Source organism: Dichomitus squalens, assembly GCF_000275845.1.
Source record: "Dichomitus squalens LYAD-421 SS1 unplaced genomic scaffold DICSQscaffold_5, whole genome shotgun sequence".
Classification (NCBI taxonomy): Eukaryota; Fungi; Basidiomycota; class Agaricomycetes; order Polyporales; family Polyporaceae; genus Dichomitus; species Dichomitus squalens.
The window spans coordinates 987911-1003546 of NW_006766887.1; the positions used below are offsets into that span (position 1 = coordinate 987911).

The 15636-nt window shown below is 54.3% G+C and overlaps 4 protein-coding genes across 4 annotated transcripts; 2 read left to right on the forward strand and 2 right to left on the reverse strand.

Annotated features, from left to right (window-relative positions):
* Positions 1-884: 884 nt before the first annotated feature.
* Positions 885-4612, reverse strand: DICSQDRAFT_101126 (FAD/NAD(P)-binding domain-containing protein). The gene is made up of 9 exons (XM_007363035.1): positions 4521-4612; positions 4136-4333; positions 2641-2723; positions 2266-2580; positions 2175-2211; positions 2105-2115; positions 1912-2042; positions 1710-1842; positions 885-1627 (listed from the first exon to the last, which is right to left on the reverse strand). Exons 1-9 carry the CDS (start codon positions 4576-4578, stop codon positions 1202-1204), a joined length of 1392 nt encoding a protein of 463 aa, XP_007363097.1. The 5' UTR covers positions 4579-4612; the 3' UTR covers positions 885-1201.
* A 1641-nt stretch (positions 4613-6253) lies between these two features.
* DICSQDRAFT_125294 (uncharacterized protein) lies at positions 6254-7219 on the forward strand (the record flags this gene model as incomplete). Its single annotated transcript, XM_007363036.1, has 3 exons — positions 6254-6393; positions 6444-6516; positions 6575-7219. 3 exons carry the CDS (start codon positions 6254-6256, stop codon positions 7217-7219), a joined length of 858 nt encoding a protein of 285 aa, XP_007363098.1.
* A 1168-nt stretch (positions 7220-8387) lies between these two features.
* Positions 8388-11639, forward strand: DICSQDRAFT_144956 (TBC-domain-containing protein; the record flags this gene model as incomplete). Its single annotated transcript, XM_007363037.1, has 14 exons — positions 8388-8627; positions 8855-9019; positions 9088-9368; positions 9421-9467; positions 9526-9845; positions 9902-9933; positions 9987-10058; positions 10115-10252; positions 10311-10397; positions 10476-10574; positions 10627-11086; positions 11136-11228; positions 11281-11418; positions 11469-11639. The coding sequence occupies 14 exons, from the start codon at positions 8388-8390 to the stop codon at positions 11637-11639; spliced, it is 2343 nt and encodes a 780-aa protein (XP_007363099.1).
* Positions 11640-12619: 980 nt separating this feature from the next.
* On the reverse strand, positions 12620-14175 carry DICSQDRAFT_101136 (WD40 repeat-like protein). Its single transcript, XM_007363038.1, has 7 exons — positions 13907-14175; positions 13684-13847; positions 13502-13628; positions 13349-13451; positions 13235-13300; positions 12906-13179; positions 12620-12848 (listed from the first exon to the last, which is right to left on the reverse strand). The coding sequence occupies exons 1-7, from the start codon at positions 14157-14159 to the stop codon at positions 12762-12764; spliced, it is 1074 nt and encodes a 357-aa protein (XP_007363100.1). The 5' UTR covers positions 14160-14175; the 3' UTR covers positions 12620-12761.
* Positions 14176-15636: the final 1461 nt, after the last annotated feature.

Sequence of the window (15636 nt, forward strand, 5' to 3'; positions counted from 1 at the left end):
CTCAGGGAATGTCCATATTGTTTGTTTGAGAGATCTACGGCAATCTGGACAACATAGAGTATGCTAGGGGTCATCTTGCAAATGGAGAGGCAAGAAATTCTGTCACTCAGCAGGCTGCCCTACCTCTTGCCCTCCAGCGCTTCTTGCGCAATTTCTCAGTTCACCGCCGGAAATGCAGAAACGTCCCTTTATGTTCCGGGATACAAGGAAAAAGAGATAGCGACACCGGTTTGCAAGCCTTGGTGATCAATGAGCGATACTGTTGGTCAACCGGTCAGGACCGGGTAGCTATCATCCAACACCGGGCCGCCCAAGGGCGGACGGGGATCAGGCCTCTGCCTGGTTGGACCAGTTTTGTCCGGACTTTGGCACCAGGCCATCCAGAATTCGAACGTCGATTTGGCCGGATTGGATCAGGCATAGGCCTTTTTGGGTGGCCAATTTTGTCCGGATCAGGCATCATTCCTTTGGGAGAATAATCGGGGGTCCTCTCAGCCATCGATCAGTATTCGTATATGCTGCGAAAATCACGTTGATTTGGCAACATACCCATTGTATGGACATTACCATCGACCAGAATACGTTATCCCGCGGTAATGACTTATGCGCGTACGCCTGCCGCGGCTGCGGGGCTACATACATGGGATCATATCAAGAGTCATCGAAGGTCTGAAGTGAGGTCTTGTATGCATCTTTTTTCAACGCGACCTACATACTACGAAGGAGCGATGTGGTGACGAAAGTCAGGCTGCGCAACATCCTGTGGCAGTATGCCTTTCCAATATGTGTGCAGGGTACCGGAATGGTACGAGCTCTCCTGAGGAACGGGCTTGAGATGACTAGGGGGCAGATGTGCACAATGAACAGGTGGCTGGGTGAACGTTGTAGCAACATGCGTGGGATAATGATGATACTAGTAGACTTGAATTGTAGTAAGCTTGGTCGTATGCAAAGAGAGTATTATACGTGAACAGGTGACATGAGATACAGCAGTGTGGACAGCAAACAAGTCAGAGAAACGTCAGAAATGGGGATGGAACGGAAATCCTGGAGCTGTGTCATAACGGGATACTAGCGAGCGGAGGAGCATGCTTGGAACTCAACACCGGGCGTCGGGTACGTAAAGGAGAGGTGGGAAAACTCGAACAAAGCCAGCGCCCGAGGGCCACGCGCGCCAGCGGGCGTAGCATGCTCAGCGAGCTCAGTCATCATGCACGACGACGCTTGAGAAGTTGAAGTTATTGAAGTTCACGACATTAGGCTGCTCCCGCGCAGTCTGCGAGAACCGTCCCCAGTTGACCCACCACTCCTCCGCCGCGTCGCCGGCGTCGTACAGGAAAATCTCTGCGATCTCCTCAAATTGGGCCTTGAGCGTGCCCTCGTCCCACTCATCCTTGCGCCTACGCATATCCTCGTCACGCGCTTCAGCATGTGGACCGTCGGGCATTGCCACCATCTGTGCGTTTCCGATATCCGCGAGCTTCACGAGGTCGCAACGGCGCTGACGAAGCTCCTGGTAGGCGCTGAGGAAGGACGGGATTTGATCCATCATGCGCAAGTGCGAGAATAGGGAGCCGAGGACGACGGCGTCTTCGACGGCCATACTTGCGCCGTGAGACCCTCCGGGCTGGTTGATTGGGTAATACGGTTAGCGGATGCGAGCTCTCGACGGCGGCGCAGGGGGCGCTTCCGCTGGGGGTGGTACTTACGAAAGAAGGGTGAGCTGCGTCTCCTAAGAGCACGATCCGACCGGTTGCATCCGCCCAGTCGTCGATACCATCCTTGCGGGACATGAATCGTGTGCGTATGAGATACGGCGCCATCTTGATCAGTCTCTGCACTCTGCCCCACCAAGAACAAAGCGAGACGTCAGTAGTGGTCATACGAATGACCTGATGGTAATCTACGTACTTGGGCCCGTGGGTCTCCACGTTCATCTTCTCTGTTGGGAACAGCTCATCCCAGTTTTCCTCTCCATCCTGTTCCAATCCGTCCAGATTGTGCCAAGAATAAACGTGGAAGAAATACTCCTTCTTGGCGCGCTGGATGCAATCATGAAACGATCAACTGTCAAAGGAAGTTGGCGCAGCGGACAGGTACGTACGACAGGATGTCCTGGGAAGGCAACTCTGATCAGCATGTCAACACGAGCAGAACAATACGGATCCGCTTACCGCAAACACTACGGTGAGACCCCATGAAGATGGCCCACTATGACAGTTGAGTATCGGAAAAAAGCAGGAGCACAGCGTGTCACAGGCTCACCTCGTCAGATAATGCGTATGGTCGGAGTTCAGGATCCTTCAGCATGCCCTCAGCATCGACGACTCCAGTGTAGAGTGTCATCCCTGCTGGCTTGGCGTTGTCTTCCTCCTCAAGCACCACTTCCCGCACCAGACTCTTGTAACCGTCCGCGCCGATCAGGATGTCAGCCGTCAGAACATCCCCGTTGGCCAGTGTGACACTTGGATTCGGGATCGCGTCGCTGCCCTGCTGTATCGACGTGACCTCGGTGTTGAAGTCTATCGTAGCCCCCGCTTCTGTAGCGAGCTTGTACAGCATCCGGATAATATCGTCATGCTGTTGTGGCGAGGCATATCAGCAATACGCGCGCGGGAGAAGGCATATCTGCTTACTCACATGCATCAGCAGAAATTCTCCCCCTGTTTCGGCCATCACTGCAGGTTTCCAGTGCAGGTATCCAACCAACTCTCCCGTTCGCACTGTCAAGATGTGGTTAGTGACTGATAAATTAGACGTGGATGTGATCGAACACGTGGATAGCACCAGCAGGAGCCAGTCATCATTTAGACCACAGAAACTTCGCCGGAAGTGATGAACGCTACCACTACAGATCGGCATAAAGGTGCTCAACGGATCGAGACATGAAGTAATCCAGGAGAGGTCCGAGCCGCTATGCGATTCGGTATACTCGTGCTACTCGACTGTTCTCCGGCATCTGACCATGTGCATGATCAAGGCTTAATGAGGTCAGAGTGTGAACCCCGTCGTGTGCGGGACTCCTGATGTAAGAGCGCTGCAACGCCACAAGTGCCACTGAAAAACGGGAAGTTACGGCGTAATGAAGGTCTAGATCTGGGCTCAGGGGCGGAGAAGCACAATACTGGGAGTCAGCTGAATCATCAGGAGTCCTCGAACCGCTCCCGAGCAGACGGGGCATATCGAGCAGAAGGGAACGGAAAGTGAGAGCGGCGGCAGACACTTCTGGGGGCCATCGAACACCATGAGTTGCATTGCAGTCAGACGAAGCAGCGGCGGCTCTTGTCGTCTGCTAATATGTCTAGAACGGGACATACGCGAACGCCATAACCCCACCCCAATTGCTCATACGGCGCTATGCCATGGATTCGGGGATGCATCTCCGCGTTCGCGATTCATACGAATGAACATCGAGGTTCGTGAGCAAAGGGACCGCTGAGTATGGGGAATAGCGCCCCTTGCCGTGAAGGTTGAAGGTTGCGAGAAGTAGCGGCACCGTGCCTATCGGATCCTGGGAACTCGATGCTTCGATCGCATCGGAGCCACCTGACATAAGGTTCGCCATGGAAGAGGCCGAGAGTCCACGATCACGGACGACGGTACGCATCGCCAGCACGCAGGGCCCCCCCTGCCAGGCCTGCGACTTCCCGGCGATGCACGTCAATGATCACCATGACGCAGACCGTTGCGGACATGAACCTCCTGAGTGTGCCCATGGACTACTATTGGCGGTCCTGTCGAGGAGACGAGGAACGTGTGCGAGGAACAGCAGGAACGGTGGGAGATTGGCAAAGAGGTCAAACCCACTGGAGCACATGCAGCACGACTTGCATCTGCCCTGTGGGCTCCTTCTCTTCTTAAAGAGCGTGGATCGCGAAGCGTAGGAGCTTCTCCGAACAGCTTGGTACAGTGGCTATGCTGTGGATGTCCCTCTCCTGACCACCAGGGAAAAGGGCACGGGACTGGTCTCAGTCATTGCCGAGAACGATCCGCCGCGTGCTGCACCATATTGGTCGGAGGTACTCGTGGTGACCCATCCCACCATAGAAGAATAATGGACACAGAGGAGGAATGAATCATGGATGCGTGCAGGAAGCTATGGGAGGACAGCAAGAGAGACATGACGAAGACTCACGATGATGGAATGGCGTTCCAACACATCGTGTGGATACCTTCATGAGCTCCTCCTCGCCCACCCATTGCCGAAGAATCTTGCTGAGGTTTGGAGGTACGCGATGCCCGCCGCCGGGGACGTTCAAATCGCGTCGTTCCAGTACCCTGACACGGTGCCCCGCCTTGCTGAGGACGTACGCGACGGCAAGACCACCGACTCCTGTAACACGAAGTCGTTAGCTGATTGAGTTTGAGTGGACCCACACAAGTACACAGAGTCGATCATCTATGGGATGGGTGGCAAACTCAGATCGACCGAGGCGCCAAACGATGAGAGGTCTTGTACGGTGGCGGCTGGGTGGCGGTCGAGCACAGCGCCGATCAAAGTGGGACTGGAGTGGACTAACCTCCGCCAATCACGAGGAAATCGAGGGTAAGTGCGGCTGCGCGCGTTACGGTGGGCATGAGTGAGCCTAGGACGGAACAGGGACGAGGACAAGATGGGCAAGGAAAACGGGGAGCGGGGAGAGTCTTGTAGAGTTGATAGGAAGATGCGTGTGTTTGAGCTGGAACCCCCGGCATTCCAAAGAAGGCCAAGCAAGCGTCAAGGACGAAGAAGACGAAGAATAAATTGTCAGATCAGGTCGAAGGCCGGGTGGTCGTAAGGCAGGGACGTTATTTCCGCAATATGCCACCCCGGTTCTCACCGTTCCTCTCGGCTACACATATGGAAAAGGAAGGACGCCGGCGCAGATTCTGAAAGCGCGTCAGGACACCGGTAAATCGTATTACAGTTTACGTGAATACTGCCCGGTTTCCAAACAGCAGGTGGTCTTATACAACCATTGTACAAGGCGTCCTCAGTCATCGGAGGCATGCTGCAGCCCATGTACGGATGGGATTGTCTCAGGAGATCGTGGATCTGCGCCCTAGAGAAGGTGCGTAAGAAGGGCAAGGGTCGTTGATCTAGCGACCGCGAATCTACAACTTACCACAACCATCTGCTGATTGAACGGAGGAGTACTTCTTGCTTTGACGCCCTCCTGCCTAATTCGTGCTGGTCTGCGATCGGCAAAATTTGCTTCCGCAGGACGTTTCCCGTGCCTGCAGCCCGTCTTCCTCCGGCCTTGCTCCCCGAAGCCTCTCGGGCTCCGGAGGATGACCGGCCGGGACCGGCCAGCCTCCCGTGGCACGAGGAGCGCGGTTGTGTTGTGCACGCTCCTTGCAGCGAGCTCAGCGGGTTGGCCGTTCCTGACATTCGTCCCCTGCTCCTCCCACTGCACCCCTCGTTCGCTGTTGCTTTTTGCTATGGCGTTCTCGTTCAGCTTTAATCTCCCCGTCCCTGGCATCAACAACCCGTTCACAGCAGCAGCAGAGGCAGAGGCCGCGGCTGCAAACGCCGGACAGGCGTCTCTCCCCAAGCCTCAACTGGACTTCGACGTCCCACCGCCTGCTTCCGCCACACGCAATCGCCGGCCCCCCTCCCCTTCGTTCCCAACTCCCTTATCCAGGAAAAGAGGATGGGTCCCTTCTCATTCTGAGCCCAGTCGCCCTGCGTCGGTACATACTTCAACAAGTGGCTATCTCGACACCCCAGCAAAGTACAGAGACATGGTACAAGAGTCCGCAGATCAGCAGGAGATAGAGGAGATGGTAGCCGGTATGTACCGTCCTTGTTTCGTTCTTCTTCTATCCTTTGCGGCGCAGCGCGCATATAATCAGTCCGCGCCTCTGGCCATTTCGTACGGAGTACAACTGAGAGCAGATCTTGGGTATCATCTCTAAGCGATCTGAGCCAACTCTACGCCCGCGTTGTCCCGCCACTTGCCGTTCGAGCACAATTCTCAGAGCGATCGTGGTGTGCAGGCGGAGTCTTGAATGGCGAGCCGTGAGCTCTTCACGAAGACGCAGATGCGCATCCTTGTCTGCGGACCGCAATCCGCAGAGAAGTGGTGCGCTCACCTCGCTATCTGTCTTGGCTGTGTGCATCGCATTCATTTCTCGTGCCAAAACAGAGCGGAATGCGTGTAGAAGAGCACATGTTTGCCTTCCTACCCTCCATGTTGCGAACACGTGCACCCTGCGTGTATCCGCGCTGCGCTTCTATTTAACGGATAGCGTTCAGCTACCCTTCCTCAGCATGCCCTGTCAACTCAACTTCTACATTTCCCTAGACATTCCCCCTCCCAAGCGTCGGAGAACGCTTGCTGGCTCTATTATCTCTACTGCGCTGAGCGCGGCTCTTATTGGAACTGCTGTTGGTCTTACTGTGTATCGCCTGTAAGTACCTATCTGTCTTCGCAGATACACCTCATTTAATATCTATGCAGATGGAGAGATCGTGGCAGGAACCCGGAGCTGGCACCTCCTCCTTATGAACAAGGGGAATGGGTACCTCCGGAGGTAGGTGTATATTGCTTGTCGCACGTCTATCAATTCGAGTCTCATCATATCATCCCAGCCCGAGACTCCCAATCATCCTGCTACACCATCCTTCAAGCCTGCTACGACCCCTCGCTCGCGGAAGTCGCGCCCTGTTGCAGGCCGGCGGACTGTCCCCCGTCATCGCAAGACCCCGTCTCGTTCTGGTCCAGCTACCCACTACTATGGCCAGCCTCCTCACGTGGCCTCCCGTTCACCAATACCTCCTGAGTTTAGCTTCGCTAGCGGGTCACGATCAAGCCCCAGGCCGGGCGAGGACGCGGATGTGGACGATCAGATGTCCTGGATGGGAGATCGCCTCGCCCAGCTCATCGCCGAGGGCCAAAAGGCACTTGGCAAGGAGGTCGTCATCATGAGCGAGGACCAGGCTGACGAGGTCGACGATGGCTCTGGCGCCTGGGTCGAGGAGGATGACAAGCCGAATGTGGCCGGGTCGAGTCGCAGCAATGGCGTCGGCCTTCCCCCGTATTCCCCTGGATCCTCGAGCCTTTACCTGAATACGTCGCCGACGCAGGGAGTTTTCGGTCGCGGCGTGTCCGTGGAGTCCGATGCCCGGTCCGTCAGGAGCGAGTTTCGCGAGGACGAGTCCTCATGGGCAACTCCGGAGATGCGCGAGAGCATGGAGCGCGCGCGGATGCTATACAGGCAGAAGCGCGGGCTCTAGTCCACTCCGATGTTTCCTGCGATTTCTGCGGGTTCGCGTCCACTCCTCTCCGCCCTACCGTCCACTTCGCTCGTCTGTTCTAGCTTCGATATCGTGTCGCGGCTCGCGGCATCTAGTATGTGGTCTTCCGGAAGCGGCGTGTCCATGGATTCATTCCAGATCTGCACCCTCTTCCGTCATCGACCCTGAGTTTGCAGACGGGTCCCGCTCTTGAATCCAAGACCGATGCTTCGTACCTCGCCGCTTTCTCCACTTTGCATTTCGTTTCTGGGCTTCCTTTACGACAAGATACGACCCCGCACGAGAAAGAATACACAGCACGGCGCCCATGGTCGTCTTATTGCTTATACTATTTACCGTTAGCATTCGCTCTCCGGGCGCGTTTGCTCATTCGCCGCCATCTTCCATTTTGCCCATCCACATGCCTGCTCCCTGATGCATTCCCCACATGACGAGTTATCCACATCGCATTTTTTTCCAGAAGCTCTAGCACTTAGATAGCAAGGTCAGGTTATTCGTGGTGTTTTTTATGTAGCAACAAGTCAATATGTTTTACCAGCAATCATTACCATTTTGTCGCAGTACTGAGTACAAGCTGACTTCCGCAATGAGGCTAGCAGCCTCTTGTAGCCGCTGTTCCCAGAATATCTGGCAGGATCGAGGCATAAGTCTATCGTACACAAACCACCCACGATGGTTAGGGCATGTCTGTCACCCAGGCGAGCATCGCGGTCGGATGAAGATGTTGTATGTAAACGATGCTCCAAGTTGCCGTGCTCCTGCTAAAGCCTATCGGAGTGGCGACGAAGCGCTCGCACATCGCGCTCAACGATCGAGCGAACTCCGGGACGTCCTCCACAGCCTCGCCGTCTGAGGTGACCAACAACACGCCTTCTCAGCCTGTTCGCCGCTATTTCGTGTCCGCCTGATCTAGGACATACCACTGCTGGCTTGGTCTCTCGTGCTCTCACATGCACCGTGGCTCTTTCGACATTTGTGCTCGTCTCGATTTGGTCTAGAGATCTGACGCCTCTCAGCCGCAGCTATACTGTGCAAACGCAGTTCGACTGCCCATCTGGATATTCGAGTCCAACGGTTGTCCTACGAGAAGTCGATTCCGAATCACTCACACTGAGGAGGGCACTGAACTTGAGGGAGGACAGCCAGTATGTCGACCATCTCGACCCACCTACGGAACTTCAAGGAGCCGACCAAGGACCAGCTCACGGAGCTCTACTTTGCGCTCCCGCAGAGCGTGAATGGCGGCGTGAACGCGACGGGCGGGCCATCAGGTGCGAGTGGCAGTGGCAATGGGGAGAAGGGGAAGGGCCCTCCGGAGCCCGAGCTAGAGAAGATGGAGATCAATGCCGTACTCAGTCTGGGTGTGCAGGGAGAGGAGGATTCGTATGTGAGTGTATTCCTGTGGCTCAGACAGCTGTTGCGAGCCAAGTGTTCCACTTGCACGCTCCTAGTGAGATGTAGTTGGAGAGCGTTCTTACGAACATGCTGGAGGGGGCTTCTGTGCATAACGAAACACACGAATGTACTCGATCGTCACTTCCTCGTGTCGTCCATTGAATGGGGTGTTGACAAGTGCGCGCGTAAGCTGACATCGACTATCCGGTTTGCATGCAGGCAGGCAAGCTGTACCTTCTCCCTCCGTACCTAGCATTCGCCTCGCACGACCGCAAGTCCGCACGCTTCACGCTCCCGCTATGTACCATCCGTCGCGTGGAGCGTCTCAATGCTAGGGCGGGTGTCTACGCCCTCAGTCTTGCGCTTTGGCATGGCATGAAGATTGTACGTACGCCAAAATGTTGCAGTCCACAACGCACACGACTCACGCGTTGATCTATATGTGCTTCTAGGTGGTGCAATTGACCTCCCTTCGGCCGACAGCGGATCTATTCTGTTCACTCCTGCGCGATGCGCTCAAGGTCGAGCTGCAGAAAGGCCACATGAAGCTAGTGAAGCCCTTCGTCAAGACCTGTTACTCGGAAATGCTTGTCGCCAATGCAACTGCGCCCGAGAATGGAGATGAGAAGGTCGAGGGGAAGACGGCAGAAAGTGCGCAAGAGGGTTCTGCATCGGATTCGATGTACCTAGGTGGGCTAGGACTCAAGTTCAAGTTCCCCGGAGACCCAAAGAAGTGAGTAGCCCGGTCAGCTCGGGGACGCGTTTGGACGCCTGATGCGCGATAGGTTGCGGGAAGCTTCCAAGACGAAGCTATGGACGAATTATCTACGAAGTACGTATCTTGAAACCTTGAATGTGATACAAGGCGCTCACGGTGCCGCCTTCCATAGCACATGGACGCAACCTTACGCTCCTCCGCTATCCTCAGTGCACACGTCTAGTCCAAGTTGGCTTGCCGAATCGGCTTCGAGGAGAGATGTGGGAGACGCTGTCCGGGTCGCTATACCTGCGATTTGAGAACCCTGGTTTCTACGAGCGACTTCTCGCGGAAAACGAGGGGCGGACGAACACAAGCACAGAAGAGATCGAGAAGGATTTGCATCGCAGTTTGCCCGAGTACTCGGCATACCAGAGCGAAGAGGGGATTGGAGCACTCCGGAGAGTACTCCAAGCGTATTCGTTCAAGAATCCGGAAACAGGGTACTGCCAGGTGCGTTCAGTCATGTCCTCTAGCAGTTCGTGCTTGCCCATAGATGCGTTTGGCAGGCTATGAATATTCTCGCCGCTGCTATACTCATGTGAGTCGGTTGTCTCGGCGACCATGGTGTACCGACTGATTAGTTCTGTATAGATACATGTCAGAGGAGCAAGCTTTTTGGCTACTCGAGGTCATTTGCGATCGTCTCCTGCCCGGCTACTACAGGTACGACCATGCGATCATGCGAATTCGATGATTATAGCCAATAACCTTCTGTACAGCCCGTCTATGCACGGCACACTACTTGACCAGCGTGTATTCGAATCCCTCGTCCATCGATGTCTGCCCGTCATACACGACCACTTCACAGAAGTCGACGTCCAGCTCTCCGTAGCTTCCCTTCCGTGGTTTTTGAGTTTGTGGGGTTTCCTTTCGCTTACCTAACCCGGGCCGACCCTAATGCACCCGATGACGCAGGTTCATCAATAGCATGCCCATGGTGTTTGCTTTCCGGATAATCGATTGCTTCTTCTGCATGGGTCCGAAGGTGCTTTTCCAAGTTGGGTGAGCGGTCTCCTGACTTCCCAATTTCGAGACATTCTGACAGTCTCCGTCTTCTGCAGCCTTGGTTCGATGTCTCAGTTCATCACTTCGCTTCCTCGGAGCTAACATTTCCCTAGCCATCCTCAAAATCAACGGCGAGAAGCTGTTGAAGATTCAGGATGACGGCCAGTTCATCCAGTACGTTACCAATGCCCTCGATTGCAGGCCCGCGTTCGCTGATGGTCCACAGTCTGATGAGGGAATACTTCGCTTCTCTCGGCGACTCCGCGCATCCGAATTCCAGTGACCCCCGAGCCCGTGCCATCACGCGCTTCCAGGAGCTGCTCCTCGTCTCCTTCCGCGAGTTCGCCGTCATCACCGATGACACGATCCACTCTGAACGCCGCAAGTACCGCTCTGAGATTGTGCATAGTATTGAGTCCTTCTCCAAACGGTCGGCCATACGAAACCTACGGACATTGGAGCGGTTCACGAAGGAGCAGGCGGGGCTCATCTACGACGCGCTGTTCAAGGCGATCTGCATTGAGCCGCCACCTGCTGTTCAATACCCCCCGCCTTCGTTGCTCACTACGAAGGATCAGGCGGAGGAGCGGCCGGAGACGAGGATAGGGCTGAAAACGTTCAAGATCTTCCTTAGCGAGATCTGTACGTGGGCGCGGACGGAGAAGATTGTGTCAAATGGCTTCCAGGTCGGTTTCGTTGCATCGCAATTGGATACCAAGCTCACGATCAATCCAGCAAAGAGTGGACCGTGAGATCGCTGAGCACGAGCTCGTCGACCGATTGTTCTTCTTCTGGGACGTCGAATATCGAGGAGTTCTTTCCTTCCAGGTGCGCAGCGCCTGAGCTGGTCATCGTTGATATATGCTCATATTATGGGTAGAATCTGGTGTCAGGTCTGGATGGCGTGATGTTCAACGATTTGATGGAGAACATCGAATGGTTCTTCAACCTCCATGACAAGAACAAGGACGGCTACCTAACAAAGGATGAGGTCCTGACCCTATCCGAGTCGCTTCTAGTGAGTTCACCGGGGCGAGTAACGTCAGTCTCAGCTTACAAGCCATGCAGTTCATTTTCCGCAACGAGGTCGGAGATGCTTATCTCGGGGCCGTCAGCCGATTCATGTCCAACGCATTCGAGTACGGAGATGCGCTCATACCGCGGCCTGAAGGAGCGGATCCTGACTCTGAAGTCCCACACATTGAGTCTAACCAGCCGTATATGAACCTCGCAACGTAAGTTGTCTTAAGCTTATTCAACGTGACGGTAGTCTGAATGACAGGTCTCTAGATTCCGCATGGTCGTCTTGGCGGACGAGATTCTCGAGTCATTTTTCGAGACCGACTTCTCGGCAACGTTCAGACTAGAACCGGTGCCAATCATGGACATGCCGAATTCTAACAGCGGCCTGCTTGGCGGTATCTGGCAGAACATCGCCACCGATGACAATCGAAAGATCTTCAACAAGTTCACGGACGAGATCGGCAGGACGATCGGGAAGCACCAGGTTCGCGCCCTTTATTCCTGCGTCGCGGTGTTGGCTTTCCGCTGATCTGTCGTTGGCTGTGGCATCGATAGGTGTACACTCGACCTGCAATCGGCAAGTACACAACACTCGAGGAGCCCAAGGCACGCGAGTCGCTCCTTACGCCAACCATGCGCCGCTCGACTTCGAAGGCTAGCCTGACGAGCCCGACCGAGTCGACGCTTGCATCAAGCGAGTCGTCGGCCTCGGCGTCCACCGTCACAGCTGCGACTTCCCCTGGGAAGGAGCCCTCGGGCTTACCGTCGTCAATATCGTCCGAGTATGCGCCGATGCCGAGTATGTTCAAGGCTGCGGCGAACGCCGCGGCGCTCATGGAGCGGACGCCGTTCGCGATCGACGACGCAAAGGACGGGTCAGACGAGAGCGACGACGAGTCGGACGTGGAGGACGATGGGGTCATGGACGAGGTCGACGCGTTCCTAGAGGCGCACGATTCGGGGCTGACGGAGGCGGAGAGAGAGCTTGCGAAAGGTACGTTTTCGCTGTCTGTATTCGGTGCGGTGTAGGCGGGGGCTGACGACTGCTGCACTGCCCTAGACTTGATCAATGCTGAGCCTGTGAAGTAGTCGCGGTGGAATGGGGGCCTTGAGGCATAGAGCGGGTCGCCGTCGTGTTGGTTCTCTGCAAGAGTTGTGTAGCATTATCTATTCGCCGTCGCACTGTTTTCGGAGCAGTAATGCATTACAGTCTAGTATTCGCAAGATGAAACCCGCTGGTCGTACACTAATGAATACAGGGGAAGGTGTCACGAGGAAAGATAATGAGTACTAACGACAGAAATGCTAAAACAGAGAAGAATGCGGCGTTTAGTACGACTAGGAACCTCCACGGTCCGCCCAAATACGAATGGTCAGGTCCGAATCCATTGAGCCAGAAGCGATCATATTTTGTTGTGGATGGGTCTGGGGGATCAATATGACCAGTCAGAGCTCGAGCACATGACATTTAAATCAGCATACCGCTACTGCGACTACAACATCGGTGTGCCCCTCGAGCGTTTGGACGATCTCTCGACTTTGGAGGTCCCACAAGTACACCTTGTTGTCCTCGCTCCCCGAGATGATCCATTTGCCTCCTGTGACACTGAAGCATGCTGCGATGCAATACTTTTGGTTCGTATGTCCGACGTAGGTTTTCAGACAGCGAGAGGTCTGGTAATCCCATAGGCGAATAGCGCTGTCGTGGGCGGTGGAGAGGATATATTTCGAATTGGGAGAGAATTGAACATGTTGACTGTGGCGCAACCTCCTGAATACAATGCACAGTGTGCGGTGAAGAACGGACGTACCATATCGCATCATGACTCTCTGCGAGTGTCTTTAGACATTGACCGGTGGTGGTATTCCATATGCGGCTGATCAATGCGTCAGGACAGGACATCCTTGAGAATCTTCTTGCTCACATTAGACCGTCCAGTGAGCAAGACACGATCAGGGTGGCATCACGGTTGAAGTGAACAGCCGTGACATAGTCCAGATGAGCGAGTATCTTCTTCAGACATTTGCCTGACGTCCCGTCAGCGTTGCACATGGTAGGCGAAAATTCATCAACCCACCTTTCTCGACGTTCCAAATCCTGATCTCGCCATCACATCCTCCGGAGACTAGTAAATTGGAAGCATTGTTGTAGTTCACACAGAAGACATAGCTAGTATGTCCTTTTAAGACCTTCTGAGTCAAGCCCTGGGGTGGCATACTTATGAGGGATGCCAAGAGTCATACGGACGGGAGGACGCACCGTATCCACCTCCCATATTCGAATAGTATGATCGTCGGAAGCAGAGGCAAGGTTCGCACTATCCGAAGACCACGCAATGTCCGATAGTCCCTTTGTATGTCCGTTAAGGTTCCGTACCAGTTCCCCGGTAAAAGGCGACCATATCTTCACTACTTTGTCGTTCGCTTCGAGAAGCCCTACATGAACATGCCGATAATGCAAGGTGTGCACAGAGCGGACGTACCACAAGACGCGAGAAGTGTTCCGTCTGGACTGAACTTCACAGCAGATATGGAGGACGTATGGCCTCGCATAGTATGCCTGAGCTCATAATGAGGACGTTCGCGACCACTCGATGTGGTCGGAGCGGGTGCAGGCGGTGGTGGAGGAGGTGCAGCGTGTGCCTGTCGCTCAGGGACCTCGTCTTCTGTTGTCTGCGAACCAGCCTCGTCATCAGTCGTTGAGTCGCCATACTTGTTGGTTTCTGGGTGTTCCATTTGCCAAGAATGGGCGTGAATGATTATTTGTCGGGGACTAAGGACAAGAATACACGAGAGTTGGGCTCAAGCTGCATATCTTCTAGACGCTCATAGATGCCGACACTGGCGCTAGAGAGAGATTGGATTAGATTAAGGTGACGACGACGTCGTCGAAGTTAGCGCTCGCCGCCTTTGCTGCCTCGAAACGCATCGTTGCTCGCAACTTGCTCTCAGCATCACCTTTGTGAAATCCGCTAGGAGGCTAGGAGGACTGAGATACACCGCTCACTGGTAATGAGCTCAGACTCCTGAAAAGCGTCACTGAGGGTCTGATTTTCCGCTACCAGGCCATGCGAGGTTCTGAAGATATTGTGATATTTGGTGCTAGTTGCATCCGGTCCTCTCTGCAAATATTATCATAAATTGGTAGGTTATTTTTTTGTCCTGTGAGATATATTGCAGGGGTGAGGCGAGAATAAGATCACACGTTGCTCACAAGGGCCTTGTGGAAAGGCCTGAAGTACGAGTCCATCCACCGCTATCCAATGCCAGAAGTGTGCCCACGTCAGTGTCCTGACATCTGAGGTGCCGACAGCCACTGCGGGTCGCGTAAGACAGATTATAATCGGCCCGCTTCGATGGCGGTGATAAGTACGATGATTACATAGGCGTTGCTGCTGAGTGCTTGCGAGGAACAATTCTTCGAGTCAAGAGTGGAGGGAACAACGTGTGTACTCCTCAAAGAAGCAAGCTCCCGATTCATGCCTCCGATACAACATCAGCTTCTAGCGTGCGTGTGGAATCTTCGGATGACCGCGTATCGGAAAAAGGATCACCCGAGCACTTATAAGCCCGAGGTGATACAGTCGACACCCTCCTAACCCATACCCCTGGTAACCCATAAACTCCCGAAACCCATAGGATTTTGGCTTTCCCAAGTCGGGATAGGGGGAATTCGACCCCATAACCCATAGGCCCCTGGTACCCAATAACCCATACTAGTGTGACCCCAGAAGCGACGGCCCAGAATGTATTTCGTGCATATCTCCATCGCATCTTCCCCCATAAATCTCAAATTTGGCACACTTGATCTGTATCGTAGACAGTATATACCCGTAAAATATGAAGGCAATCGGTGGAATTTTGCTTCGAGCATCGTGGCATTACACGTCTGACCCCAGAAACGACGGAAAGGCGCCCACAGATTGTCACCAATGGTCACGGTGCCGAAGACTGCCGATTTAAACACCGCCATTATCAGTCGTTTGATAACGACGTTGGCGGAGGGAACACTAGTCGAGGCGCTCATAATCAAAGTCAGCCTTATCTCGGTCAGTGGCTGAATGTCACGCTCGAGAGACCCCCTTCCCATTCCTCAGGTACCGCAATCCGTAATCCTTCGAAAACTGAATAATCATACTCAGTGCACATGTTAGAAATAATTCCTGGAGTTACAAGAAGATCGGCCATGCCGATCTCTTTGTGGCAATTCAAA

What these genes read in the sequence shown, in the direction of transcription:
- DICSQDRAFT_101126 (XM_007363035.1), bottom strand. Translation starts at nt 4,578, where the DNA reads ATGCCCACCGTAACGCGCGCAGCCGCACTTACCCTCGATTTCCTCGTG. An exon ending in GTGGAGACCCACGGGCCCAA is followed by an intron (nt 1,843 to 1,911) that starts GTACGTAGATTA and finishes TTGGTGGGGCAG; the next exon opens with AGTGCAGAGACTGATCAAGA. An exon ending in ACGCAGCTCACCCTTCTTTC is followed by an intron (nt 1,628 to 1,709) that starts GTAAGTACCACC and finishes CCAATCAACCAG; the next exon opens with CCCGGAGGGTCTCACGGCGC.
- DICSQDRAFT_101136 (XM_007363038.1), bottom strand. Translation starts at nt 14,159, where the DNA reads ATGGAACACCCAGAAACCAACAAGTATGGCGACTCAACGACTGATGAC. An exon ending in GATTTGGAACGTCGAGAAAG is followed by an intron (nt 13,452 to 13,501) that starts GTGGGTTGATGA and finishes ACGGGACGTCAG; the next exon opens with GCAAATGTCTGAAGAAGATA. An exon ending in GAGAGTCATGATGCGATATG is followed by an intron (nt 13,180 to 13,234) that starts GTACGTCCGTTC and finishes GTTGCGCCACAG; the next exon opens with TCAACATGTTCAATTCTCTC.